The sequence below is a fragment of the Martes martes genome, assembly GCF_963455335.1.
Source record: "Martes martes genome assembly, chromosome: 13".
In the NCBI taxonomy this organism is placed as follows: domain Eukaryota; kingdom Metazoa; phylum Chordata; class Mammalia; order Carnivora; family Mustelidae; genus Martes; species Martes martes.
The window spans coordinates 47,276,669-47,291,539 of NC_137901.1; the positions used below are offsets into that span (position 1 = coordinate 47,276,669).

The 14,871-nt window shown below is 41.4% G+C and overlaps 1 protein-coding gene across 1 annotated transcript in view; it reads left to right on the forward strand.

Annotated features, from left to right (window-relative positions):
* ANKRD29 (ankyrin repeat domain 29) overlaps nucleotides 1-5,679 on the forward strand; it is a 57,479-nt gene extending 51,800 nt beyond the window's left edge. Inside the window, exon 10 of the mRNA XM_080821902.1 lies at nucleotides 3,175-5,679. Coding sequence (XP_080678028.1) covers nucleotides 3,175-3,258 — 84 coding nt within the window. The 3' untranslated portion in view covers nucleotides 3,259-5,679. The remainder of the gene's footprint in view (nucleotides 1-3,174) is intronic.
* Nucleotides 5,680-14,871: the final 9,192 nt, after the last annotated feature.

Sequence of the window (14,871 nt, forward strand, 5' to 3'; positions counted from 1 at the left end):
ACAAACAAGAAATTGCAGGACAGTGACAAGAGCTGTCAGCAGGGAAGTAATAAATGCTACTAGAAGCTTCCCAGAGGAAATGACTTCTAAGCTAATACAGAAGCAATCTTCTGCTCCAGGGGTGGAGTTCTGCTCTAGGACTGCGACACGGATGCCTCTGGAGAGGGTAACCGATGGGCCCAATAGCCACTCCCCACACCGCAGCTGTCCCCATGGGTGCAGGCCCTGTGTTCCCGATACTCCCAACTGAAGATTCAGAACACAGCTTGTCCCAAGAGCGGTTGGGAAAGAGAGTGTTTTGATGCTGTGGTATCATGAACATGGGCCTGTGGTCCTGCCCCATAATGAATAAGATGGCCTTTGGGGGTTACCCTGGGGCACCAGCCATCGTAATGGTCCACACAACCTCAGCAACCTGAGAATTCAATGAGGACCAACCTGGAGAGAGGAGGCATGAGACCAGGTTTCTAGAACTACATGGATGACACACGAAACAGCAATGTGATTGGTCAAATTGACTACACGGTTTGAGGATATAAGGTTTTTTTATCAGTGATAAAAGTTACACATGGGAACTATAACTCAGGAAGCTTATTGATAAAGTACAGCTTCTTAGATCTCCTCCTCCTCCTGACCGTAGAGGATCCTCTGGCTGCCCAGCAGCCTGCTCACTGAGCTTCAGTAACCCACGTGGAACAGCCCCGTCATTCCTGAGTATACTCCGAGACTAGAAGTTGCTGACGTCTGTCTACTGGGAGCATTTCTGTGCAGGGCCAGGCATTAGGCCTGTACGGTATCTCTTCCCGTAGGAACTAATAGTAGAATTCCAAGGCCCGAGGGGCCTCTGGTCTACAGGAACACAGCATAGTCATCTCCTGCCCAATTCAGTACAGCATAAGCATCAAGGGTCTTTTGTGGTGGGCTGGGGGGCAGCCACAGGACACGCTGTGCAGCAGACCATTTGTGGCAAACATAATTCCCAGCAACTTTGTGCATAACTCCAGACAAGTGAAGTCCCAGCTAGCATGTGCGAGCCAAAGAACAGGACCCAACCAAGAAGGTAGGGACTTCAGGAGTTCTACCTAGGATCAGGGTCCCAGAAAAAGCAGGGGGGTTCCAGGTGTGGTTCTGGGAGGAAAAAATATGTGAGACAAAAAACATCTGCATCCAAGCCCTCTCCTCTATTCTGGGTGGCTTTCTACCCTTTAACTGCCTCCCCTGAAATCCCGAGAACATCCCGTGATTCATCTACAACAACAGTTCTCAGTATGGTGTGTGGACCCCTGAGGGCCTGCAAGACCCTTCCAAGAGGTCTAAGAAGTCAAAACAATACACTTAGTAATACAAAGATGTCATCTGCCCTTTTCACTATGCTGACATTTGCTCTAACGGTGTAGAAGCACTGTGAAAATTTGCTTTTAACGGTGCTTCTAACATTTGCTCTAACTTCTAGAGCAAATGTTGCTTCTAACATTTGCTCTAATGGTGGCTGAAACTAGTGGCCCCTGACACCTGCCAGCAGGGGTATAAACTGTACCAGCAAATTATTTTACACAACCTTGTGAGTTACTTTACAGATTTTGTAAATTATTTCACAGACATACCAGTTTTACTTAAGAACATCTTTGATGAAGCCGTGAACAATTTCAATTTTATTAAATCTGGACCCTTGTTACACATCTTTTTAAAATTCTATGTAAGGCAATGGGAAGTATGCATCTGGCCTTCCTGCTCTCTACTGAGGTGCATGGTTATTTCAGGGACATCATTAGAATAGCAAAGTGAGCCAGGTGCCTTTTCACAGAGCGCCATTTTTACTTCGAAGAACCACTGGTATCCACCACGTGAGCCCGACGGCTTCTTAAACTCACAGGCTTTTCTGATGAATCGGCGCTAATATTAATGAAGGTGATCTTTGGGGATTGTATGACCTCATGTGTCCACATCTAGATGATCTGCATAACTCATTGAACTAATATTTTCCAATCGGCTGGTGTGTGATGTTACAAATCATACATAGGGGAAAACACCAGCTGTAGATAGATAGATGTATGGATTTTTTATGTAAAAAGTTCATTGGTATGGTTTCAGATTCCACACTGCAGTTACCTTTAAGAAACTATCCCTTGTTTGGCATGAGCGTAGCATCAAAGAACAATATCTCCAATGATCTGAAAAGGCTGTTAAAATCTTTCCTTCCTTTTCCAACTACCTATCTGTGCCAAGCTGAATTTTCTTTATATGCTTTAACCGAAACAATGTATCACGATAGCTTGGATACAGAAGCAGATAAGAAAATCCAAATGTCTCCAATTAAGCTACACATTCAACAAATAGGCAGATCTATTAAACAATGCTACTCTTATCCCTAGCTTTTTTGTTTTTGAAAATGTGGTTGTTTTTCATGTTATTTATGGTACCCTGTAGTGCACTTATGATTTTTAATGAATTAAGGGGCTTCTTAATGTTCTTCCTTTCATTTCTAAGAAGTTAAAAGCAAAAGCTTATTGGGATCCTCATTAATTTTTAAGAGTGTAAAAAGGTCCTGAGACCAAAAAGTTTGAGAACCACTGCCCCATTACATTTATTTCATGGGATAAGGATTCATTCATGAAATAAATGTGTAAAGAATGTGTCTCAACAGCATGATGAGAAGAAAGGCCATTTAGTGAAACCCTAGTGTCAGGAGGGACGTGGTGGCCACAGAAGCTGTTCTTGACCAGGTATTTCTTATTCTCTAAATGTTTCTTAACTCTGTTTTCTCAACAGATACCTGTCCTTAGTCTCAAGTCCCTAGTGGACACACTGCCCCATACTAATTAAATATAAAGTATCAAATTTAACATTACCAGTGTTTATTGAGCATGTACTAGATGCACCAGGGATTGGGCTGGAAATGAGGATACGATAATTAATCATACATGGACGTTGGCCTCCAGGAGATCAATGTACTAAAGATATGGCCTAGAAAAAAAATAACTCTAATGATGAGATAAGAAAATAACAGATGATATTTATATGATTAAAGGAGACTTTTAAGGCCTTAAAATAAGAGTGAGTCCAGTAGGGTTTTTCGCCAGCCGAGGAGTAAGTGGAGTCAGAGGTCCTGCTTTGGAGACCCTAAAACCATCCCAACTGTGGGAATTCACTAATGTCTATCTTATCTTCTTCCAGGCCAATGAACTTCCAGCAGAACTAACCAAAAATGAGCGTATACTGCGTCTCCTCCGAAGTAAAGAAGGACATAGGAAGAGCTAACTTAGTTCCATATTCAACTGAAAGATAGAAACCCTAATCACATTGTCCAAAAAGAAATTGCTTTTCAGATAGTGTTGGAAATTCCTTGAAGCAAGGAAATGCCCAGAATGTCCACCCTGGGTTCCTGACCAAGGGGAGCTGGGCTCTGTGCTCCGAGTCAAGAACAGAAAGGCTCAGGGACCCCTTACCCTCACATGAACTTCTCACACTGGCCTTTAACCCCACTGCTGTAGGGCCTGGCAGATTCGTGGAGTCCACAGAAACTCATTTTAAACCACACTAAGTTGGGTCTCTCAGTTAAACTCTTAGAGTTAAACCATGGAAGAGGTTCAAACAAGATGACAAAAGCCTTTAAAAGACTGAAAGTCTGATCTTCAGTGAATCAAAGCACTTCTGCTTTCGCATTAATTGTAAGTGTGCTAAAAGATATAGCTCAATTGTAAGAATGCTAAAAGATATAGCTCCCTCATATTTTACACATAGATGTATGTTATTCCAGTGCAAAATGTTTTCTTCTACCCAAAGATCGTAACCATGTTGATTTGGAAGCAATGATGTATAAATTCACATTAAAGAGCCACTTCTGACATTCCATGATGTGATTTTCCAAGATGGACTATTGAACTATAAAAAAGACAGATTGTTTATTTGCAAGGTGATCCTCGTCTCATTCCTAACATGTAAAAAAAAAAAAAATCATATTTACCTAGAATCAATATTGTAGGTACGGTAAGGTGTACGTGGCAAATTTGGAAACTCAGAAAATTACAGGAAATTTAGGCTTTGTCTTTTTGAACTTTTATTTTGGTTCTCTTGTTGGGAGTCTGCTTCCCATGCCATAACTAGGTAGACTTAATAAGCTGTGCAATCCTGTTGCTTGACACAATGACTTTGAGGTCCTTGGATGAAATGTCATATGCAAGTACAATATGTTGCTATTCTATTGCAGGAGTATAAGCAATAAAAGACTGTCATTAGTATTTAATAATGTTCATCTATGCATGTTCTTGAGCTGATTGATTTCAAAAAAGAAACCCAAGTTTTACCGAATTTTTCCTTGAAGGGGAGTCAAAATTTATGTTCAATGCATTTTATAATCAATGGTGTCTAAATGCTTCAGTCAGAGCCTAATTGCACACACACACAAATTAGACCATCTTTCTATAATCTACCATAATAAACACTGATGATATTTCTATTATTTAAATACTTCTTTAGTTTTCTTTTCACATTCTGTTCTGGTTTCCAGCCAATGTTCTGTGTAAAGACATGTTAAGATGGAAGGGAATGCAGTCCTCTAATTTTTTTTTTAACCAGCTTACAGTGGTACTCACTAAAAGTGTTGTCTTTAAGTCAGTAAATGATGGAATATAATTCTTGAAATTAGAGGATATTCCCTTAAAGTTTGTTATGATCAATAAAATAACCAATCAACACAAATCAGCTTACTTTAATTAATGTCACAAGCAAAGGCAGTAATGGGCAAGCCACAGAGCCCCCAGACATGTCTAAGCCTAACTATGCAACAAGTCCACAATCTAATTTCGGAATAAAAAATTAGAAAGTTCTCTCCATCTACCCTTGTCCTCTATATTATTTGTTATGCTCCACAAATAAGTGAAACCATATGATGCTTGACTTTCTCTGCTTGACTTATTTCACTCTGTCTGTATTGCTAAAATACCTGGATAGAAACCTTTTAGTAGCTAAAAAGCAGTGCCAATTTCCCCACTGACTTCCTTTTACTTAGCAAAATAATACAAATACACTTTCCCCCATGGGAATTTCATAAAACTATGTTCATTTTGAAGGGGAAGAGAGTGTGGCCTTAAATGCTATTTTTCTCCCTTTGTTAGCCCTTAAGCCAAAACTGGTTGCTCATCACTGATATAAATCAAAACAGTATTATGGACACTGATAACAAAGTTCCAAAAGACAAAATGGGTTGAAATCACAAACTCAATGTTTTCACTAAGATGTGAGCTTTGTTTTAAGTGGGAAATGTTCTTGATCAATTTTAGGGCCATAAAAATGAATCTAGTAGCTTCAACAATACTTAATGGAGGTTTTCCTACTTTAGGTAAGAGGTCTCTAGCTTAGAAGGATCACATTTGGTCTGGATGAGATTATGACATTAACCATAGCAGGGAAGATGATTATAATAACTGCTCACCAGGGACTGAACAAAAAGTCTGTTATTTGAAGTAAAATTGCATTTACTTGGCACACAGGTAGATGGTTCTTAATTTTTATGATTCTGATTTTATGTTAATCTAATTCACAATTCAAAGAGCTATGCCTCCTAAGACAGAACTAGCAGTTCCTATGCAAATCATTTGTTAACTGAACTATAAAAGTTTTCGTTACATCCATTTGTTTGATGACATATTCCATGTTATAATTCAAAATAAAGTTGATGTACTACCCAACTTACCTTTGCTGCTTGTTCCTGTTTGTTTTTAATCAGAAGTTAGTTATTTCTATGTGATTTTTAATAGCATGGAATTTCAAAGTGAATAATTCAGCTTTGTCAGTAAATACATTGATATTTGGAAGCCTGAGTAGATCTTTAAGCTATATGATTTCATTGTTTTAACTGTGGAGAACTTTTATAATGATCCCACAAGGTCAGACAAAAAGTCTTGGGAGAGTCATGGAAGATACTGAAAACAGAAACTTTGACTTGTACACTGTGATGATTCGATATCTGTAGGCATTGTGGAAGGATTCCCCCCATCTAGTTAACACACCCATCACCTCATATACTGACCTGTGTGTGTCTTAATTTCTATTTTTATTGCCTGTGCTGCTGCTGGCTCTTCAGTCCCGTGCAGTGGCTCTGTCGTCTGCAGTAACCAGTGGTTTCATACAACCATAAATATTTGCCGCCATAACGGTATCTGGAGAACTCTGTGACCATTCTGGCTTCCTTCCCTGCTGCCCACACCCTTGGCAACCACAAGAAAGCTTTGTCTCATCATTCTCCCACGCGGGAGACCTAGTCGGAGGGCAAGAGCATCCCCCGCCCCAATGGCAGTCTACTTGGGATTCCACAGAGATGCATTTTGGGATGGGCAGATTAGGGGGGTAAGAAAACTGAGGTCCCAATTGCACAAAATGATTTCAGGGCTACAACTGACTGAGCCTCAGTCAGGGGTAGTGACCGGGTGTGGTATGCGGATCATGAATAACAGCGATAGAAACAGAAGGATTGTTACAGGCTAAGCACTTTACAAAGAGAATCTCATAAGAGTTCATATGCATTCTTCTCATTAACCCCTGACAGCCACACTATGAAAAAGGCGTTATCCTTATCCACATCTTGCAGCTGAGGAAACTGGCCTTGAGAGAGAACTTCCTCATAACATTGGCTTGGTGCTGTTCTCCAATCTTGGGGATTTGATTTCTGTAGTGGAGGAAAGCTAAGGGAGTAATGCTTGATGCAGTCACAGTTGTCACCTCAAGGCAATGAGGGTGGCGAACACAGGAGAGAGAGAGAGAGAGAGAGATATCATATATATATTAATATATAAATATATATGTTTATATATAAACATATAAAAATATATATAAACATGTTTAAAATATTAAAATATTTTAAATATTAAATAATAATAATAAATTATAATAAATATATATTATAACAACATAATATATGATATAATATGTAATGAATAAAATATAATTAATAAACAATAAATATTAAATTCTATATTATAATTATATAATTATATATAAACATATTAAATAAATATATGTTTATATATAAACATATATGTTTATTTATATATATATATATTTTTTTAGTATTTTGAGGTAGAGGAACGCCTAGCTGGCTCAGTCTGTGGAGCATGTGACTTTTGACCTCGGGGTTGAATCTGAGCCTCACTTTGGGTGTAGACATTACTTTTAACACTTTAAAAAAAATTTTTTTTAATTAAAAAAAATTTAAAATTTAGAGGTAGAGCTAATGATAATTGGTGATTAATTGAACATAGAGATCAAGGAAAAGAGGGTTAGGATTATACTAAGATGTGGCAGGGGACCCTAGGACCTTCCCTAGGTTGGGTAATTTGCTAGAAAGACTCCCAGGGCTCATCATGGGGTCATATTCATGGCTAGGCTTACAGAGAAAGGATATATAAGAAAATCAGCAAAGGGAAAGAGAAATAGAAGATGGAGGGAACCAGGTGCAATCTTGCAAGGGTCGTCTTCCAGTGGATTTTCGCAGGGGGAGCTCAATTCCTCCTGCAATGAGACATGGCAACATTGACAAGTGCTGTCTACTGGGGAAGCTCATTAAAGACTCGCCCAGGCTTTCAGCTGGGAGCTGGTCACATAGGTATCCTCTGTCTAGCATTTACCAAAATCCCAGACTTTCAGAAGGAAAATAGGCATTCAGCATAAAACACGTTGGGTACAAACAGGTTAGGCACGGTGAGCCATTGTCATTAAGGGAAAGCTTTTAGATCAGTGTAGGGAACCATTTACTTGGCAAGTCCCCAGATGCCAGCCAATGGTCAATCTCGTAAGCAAAACTTTCTAACATTAATAGTCTTGGGTCTGTTATGTTAATTCTTTCCACTCCCAAGGTTTACATGGTGGACGTAAGGACCTATTTAGCCAGAGCGACTCCATCTTGGGTAAATAGCCATTTTTTTGTTTGTACAGTAAACTTAAATTGACTCTCCCCCCCACCCCCGAGAAATTTACTTAAAAAAAAGTCCGGGAAACCAGTAAAAGGTAGTCGGCTATTTCCTGATAACAGAACCCAGAATACAAGGACGAGTTGGGCCAGATAGAGACATCTAATCAGTAGGAAGTACTTACTGTTTGTAACAGTGAGAAGGTCTGGCCCAAACCAAAATGACTCCTTCTTGGGAAGGAGGACGATCTTATTATTCAACACTGAATATGTTAACTGACTAAGCCTTCCCAGAAAGTACTGTTTGTAACTGTCCTAGTATGGAGTAATCTTGAATAACACGTCACCAGACCGGATGGAACTAGCCAATCAGCAAGAGACACACAAACCCAGTGGGTTGAGATACCAAGATATGGGTTACAGTCTCACCCAATAAAAGGTAGCCTGTAAGATTGGGAGGGGTCGCTCTCTTCGGAGACAGCCCTGGCTGGTCAGTCTGACTTCTAATGCTTGGCATAAAATAAAGTTTTAAATAACTTCCACTTTGTCTCAGTCTTGTTTCATTTAATAACGGACCTAACAGTGGATGGTGACAATAACTGGGTGAGAAAGAGGAAAGCAGAACTGGGGTGGGGGAGAGAGTGCGTCCGAACAGGTTCAGTTTAAAGAATGTGTGAAACAGATTCCAGAAGGCAGTTGGAAGCAGCAGCTTGATGTTTAGGACAAGACTGTTTCTACTGATTCAGGCATCAGGTATGTAGAAGTGATGGTCAAAGTCAAGGGGTGAATGAGGTCCCCAGGGAGACTCTGGGGAGAGGGGGAAAAACCTGAGAAGTGATTTTGAAGGATAAAGTGCAGTCAGCCTAGGAAATGAGATGAAAGGGACAAAAGCAGGAACTGAAACACTTATCAAGGGAGGAGAAAGTCAAAGAAGCCCAGGAGGGTGGGCAACAAACCCCATGAGGTGTGACCACGTCGCACAAGGGCCGGCAAATTCCAGACTCCTGCTCCACAACTTTGCCCTTGGTGAGTTGGTTCAGCCATCCAGAACTCTAGCCCTGAGATGCAGTCAAATGCTCTACCACTGAGCTATGCCCCCTCTAGCCCTGAGTTGGAAAGTACAAGGATGGCAACTGGTTAGGAGCTGGAGCTAATGTTAAATGAAAATAAATGGTTGTCTAGAAATGATTCTAGTTGTGATTGGTAGAATTGTATTTGGGAAGCCAATCCTGACATTTTCTAGGAACCGCTGGCATCTATCAGAAAGCACTGCTTCTACTTTGTCACTGATAAAGAAAGTACAGGCACACCTCAGAGATACTTAGGTCTGGTTCCGGATCGTGCCAATAAAGTGAGTATCACAACAAAGCGAGTCACGTGAATTCTTTTGTTTCCCAGTGCATATAAAAGCTATGTTTACATTACACAGTGGTCTCTTAAGTGTGCAATAGCTTTATATCTTTAAAAACAATGTAGGTGCCTTAATTAAAATATACTTTATTATTAAAAAACTGCTAACCAGCATCTGAGCTCTTGGCGGGGGAGGGTCTTGCCTCCATGTGTCTGGCTGCTGGCTGATGGGGGTGGTGGTTGCTGGAGGTTGGGGCGGCTACAGCAGTTTCTTCAAGTAAGATGACAGTGATGTTCGCTGCTCTGACGCTTCCTTTCACGAATGATTTCTCTGTAGTGTGTGAGGTTGTTGGACAGCATTTTACCAACGGGACTTCTTTCAAAACTGGAGTCAGTCTTCTCCAACCCTGTTGCTGCTTGATCAGCTAAGTTTATGTAACATTCTAAATCCTTTGCTGTCATTGCCATGATGTCCATAGCATTTTCACCCTGTGTAGATTCCCTCTCAAGAAACCACTCTTTGCTCGTGCATTAGAATCAACTCCTCATCCATTCAAGTCTGGTCATGAACTTGCAGCCATGCAGCAACACCTTCAGGCTCCACTTCTAATGCTGCTTCTTTTGCTGTTTCCAGCACATTCGCAGTGACTTCCTCCGCGGAACTCTGGAACCCCTCAGAGTCACCCACTGGGGTTGAAGTCAACTTCTTCCAAACTCCTGTTAATGTTGATATTTTGACCTCTTCCCATGAATCACAAATGTTCTTAATAGCATTTAGGATGGTGAATCCTAACTAATGATGTACTTGTATGGTAACTAACAATAAAATAAATAAATAAATAAATAAAATGTTCATGATATGTACACCTGAAACCAACATAACACTGTATGTTAACTATACTGGAATTAAAATGAAAAACAATAAAAAATAAAAACAACAACAAAAAAAATAGAATGGTGAATCCTTTCCAGAAGTTTTTCAAAATACTGTGTCCAGAACCATCAGAAGGGATCACTATCTGTGGAAAGGATAGCCTCATGAAATGTATTTCTTCAATAATAAGACTTAAAACTCAAAATGACTCCTTAACCCATGGGATGCAGATTGGATGTTGTGTTAACAGGCATGTGAACCACATTCATCTTGTTACAGAACCAATGTGTGTCTGCTCTTTGGTGAGTTATAGACAGAAACCACACCCGGTGGGGCTCCCTCACAAAGTCTTCTTACCTTCAATTATACAAGCAAGGAGATCATGTGGAATGACTCTCCAAACCGGGTTGAGCAGACTCATTTTATGACGGGGGGATTTTAACATTATAATAAAGATGACAAAGCTGGGGTAACTTGGTAGTGCACTTTCTGATTCATCTGAGCAGGCATGGGATCTGCTCATATGTTTCTCTTCCTATTCCAGCAATTTGTTGGTTAGTTTCTAAAAGATGAAATTGATAGTTAGAAGCTTCTAGGAGTTTCCTGAGTCTGGGGGAAACAGGTGTCATGCCAGTGACAATCTCATGGTCCATCAGAGCTCTTGGGTGACCAGGTGATTTGCCGATGAACAGTAATATTTTTAAAGGAATCTTTTCTTTTTCTTTTTTTTCCTCAGAACAGTAGATCTCAACAGCAGTCTTAAAACATACAATAAACTATGTTGTAAACACGCAAGCTGTCATCCAGGATTTGCTGTTCCATTTCTAGAGCCCAGACAGAGTGATTTAGTATAATTCTTTAGAGGCCTACGATTGTCAGAATGGTCAATGACACTGGCTTCCACTTAAAGTCAACAGCTGCAGTAGCCCTGGGACAGTCAGCCTGTCCTTTGGACTTGGAAGCCAGGCATTAACTGCTCCTGTCTAGCCATCAAAGTCCCAGATATCATCTTCTAATATAAGAATGTTTCATCTACATTGAAAATCTATTTAGTGTAGTCACCTTCGTTAATGACCTTCGATCTTCTGCAGCTTCTCCATCCACACTTGCTGTTCACCTTGCACTTTGACGTCACAGAGGCGGCTTCTTGCCTTAAACCTCATGAACCACCTTGTGCCAGCTTCAGACTTCTCTCCTGCAGCTGCCTCACCTCTCTCGGCCTTCCCAGAACTGAAGAGAGTCAGAGCCTGGCTCTGGATTAGGCTTTGGCTTAAGGGAATGTTGTGGCTGGTTTGATCTTCTATCCAGACCACTCAGACTTTCTCTGTATCAGCAATAAGGCTGCTTCACTTTCTTATCATTCATGTGTTCACGGAAGTAGTACTTTTTATTTCCTTGGAGAATTTTTCCTTTGCATTCACAGCTTGGCTAGCTGGTGCAGGAGACCTCACTTCCAGCCTGTCTCAGTTTTCAACATCCCTTCCTCGCTAAGTTAAGTCATTTCTAGCTTTTGGTTTAAAGTGAGAGACACACGACTCTTCCTTTCACTTAACAACTTAGAGGTCACTGTAGGATTATGAATTGGCCTAATTTCAATATTGTTGTGTCTCAGGGACTAGGGAGGCCCGAGAAGAGGGAGGGGGAGGGGGAATGGCAGGTGTGTGGAGGAGTCAGAACACACTAGAACGCACTACATCTATCAGTCAAGTTCACTGCCTCATATGAGAGAGCAATTTGTGGGTCCCCTAATTACAATAGCAGCACCAAAGATCACTGATTGCAAATCACCATGACAGATAGGATAACAATGCAAGAGTTTGAAATATCGCAAACAATGGTGACACAGAGACACTGATGAGGGAGCAGAAGGCTGGCTGAGGACAAAGCAAAAGCTGGTACCTTATACCCCCTCTCCCCCCCACCTCGGTGACAGTGTGACATCCCTCAGGCACCCCTGTCTGCCCTAAAAGAAAACCAAATGGTTAACTTGCAGAGATCACAATCCTGCAAGACAGGAGTCTCCCTTGGTTTACAAATGTCCTAGTGATTAACAACAAAGAAGCTATCTTATCAATAACCTAACTTCCAGAGGCAAGCAACTCAGTTCCTAAAGCTCTAACACCACCCTCCCCTCCATAAAACTGAAGGAGGCTGAGATGAAGGGAAATATAAATAAAGTTAAATATCTCCTAAACTTAAAGCTCATTGACAAGGATGTGTGATAGGAGGAATATGACATTCCACCAGGAAACTCCCAACTGTCTTCATGTTAGTGCCTCATTAGAGGGAAAACAGGCTTGGCTTATCAATAACCAGGCCTCCAGTATCCTGACAGTCTTCTTTGCTGTGACAGCCCTTCTGAACACCCCCTTTGTCCTCACTTACCCAACTCCTGTGTATATAATCAGCCACTCCTCAGGATATCGGAGCAGCAGCTCTTCCTGCCCACGGGTCCTGTCCCTGGGCCTTAATAAACCACCATTTTGCACCAAAGATATCACAAGAATTCTTTCTTGGTCATCGGCTCCGGACCTCACCCCACCGAACCTCACCTATGTTCTAGAACTTCATCAACACGAAGTGAGCAAATGTTGTTGGAAAAATGGTGCCGGTAGACTTGCTCGACACGGGGTTGCCACAGACCTTCAATTTGTTAAAAAATGCAGTATCTGCAAAGCACAATAAAGTGAGGTGTTCCTGCACCTGGTGCCACACCCTAGAGATTCAAGATGGGTGTGGTTGCTGCCTTGATGGGCCTGAGTTAATGTTTTTATTACCTTCCTGGAAAAATAAGAGAAACTACATTTATCTCTGCTGGTCAATTGGTTTAGTGAGCATTATTTCACTCTGAGGAGATACTTAAAAAAATCAGTGCATAGAACCCTGTGGGGCCCTGCTGTAATAAAGCCAACCATATTAGGATTTCTCATGCCTTTGTCCAATGTCAGCTCAGGCTCTTGTACTCACCTGTGCTTCAAAATGTGGAGAACAACAAGCAAAAAAACAAGTTATGTGCTCTCCAGAAAAAAAGTGGAAAAATTTATTTCACATTCTACTGGCCGATGGCCCAGCTCATGTCTGTAGTCTGTTTAATGTACCAAACACAGTGAGATAAACCACGGCTGAGACAGGTGTTTCTCCCGGCTCTCCAACTAGACTTAGCCCTCAGTTACGTAATTGATGCATTAGTGGGTCTGGAAAGTCTTAGAATCTTTTCCTGGTGGCCTCACCCTTAGTTTTAGTAATACTTTAAGATGATTGTAAAATATATCTGAAGTCAGGCTTTTACCAACTGAAGAAAGCTAATGGAAGATCTTGGGTCTTGGATGCCTTGTCCGCTTTGTCTCTGATGACAGAAAGAATTTCTCCTCCCCTCCCCGCTGTCTTCTGTCCTCCCTTCACTAGGATTTCACCTTCAGATTTTTAACACGGGAAATGCTGCTGTTGCTCTCACTTTCCCATGGTTGAACTTTTAAGACTAGCCCTAGGAAGAAAGTCTTCAGGGCATCTGGCTGGCTCGGTTGATTAAGTGACTGCTTTTGGCTCAGGTCATGATCCTGGAGTCCCCGGACTGAGTTCCACATTAGGCTCCCTGCTCAGCAGGGAGTCTGCTTCTCCCTCGGACCCTCCCTCCACTCATGCTCTCTTTCTCTCTCTCATTCTCTCTCAAATAAATAAATAAAATCTTAAAAAGAAAGAAAGTCTTCAGTTTATAGGAGTTGGTCTCCTATTTTAGGAAAGATCAGACCCCAAATACTTCAGGCAAAGGGAATTGTGTTATGTGACTGAATCCTACAGAGAGGGGGGATGCCACTGTGAGACAGCGACGGCCAAGTTTCAAGTTACTCCTGCGTTGGTAGGAACCTCTCGGAGTGGAAGTCACATGCAGCCCACGGCTGGATGGACACTCAAGTGACCTCACCAGAGAGGCTGTTTTACTGTAAGTAACCCCCCATTTCTGACTCAGTCCTAACCACTGGCATCAAAGTCATGAGTGATAGTCATGTCAGCTGTTTTAAATGAGGATGCCTATAAAATTGGACTTAAGTATGGAGCTTTAAAAGGCTCTTGCAGAATCCAAAACAACTGAGTGCACATTTCAAACAAAAGACATGTTCAAAGCAAGTTTATTTATAACAGCTTAAACCGGGAACACCCCAAATGTTTGCCACCGTATTTTTACATCATGGGATACTACTCAGCAATAAAAAAAAAAAAAAAAGGTGAGTTAGCGCTCTGAGCAATGGGGATGAGTGTCACATCCACACATCCGACAACGCTGAGTGAAAGAAACCTGACCCAGAGACTGTGATTCCCTGTACTTGAAGTTGAAGAGCTGGCAAAATGATTTATAGTGAGAGAAGTTGGAACTGTGGCTACCTCTTGGTTGGACAGGGGTGATGGTGTCGACTGGGAAAAGGCCTTCGGAAGCCTTTGTGGTGCTGAAAATGTGTTTTTGTTTTTTTTAAATTTTACTTATTTATTTGACAGACAGAGATAACACTAGGCAGAGAGGCAGGCAGAGAGAGAGGGGGAAGCAGGCTCCCTGCTGAGCAGAAAGCCCGATTCGGGGCTCGATCCTAGGACCCTGAGATCGTGACCTGAGCCGAAGGCAGAGGCTTTAACCCACTGAGACACCCAGGCGCCCTGCTAAAAATGTTCTATAACCTTCCTCTGAGTGATGGCTACGTGGATCTGTGGTAACTTGCCTCCAAGAAGGTCTCCTATGCTCTCCTCCTTTTTT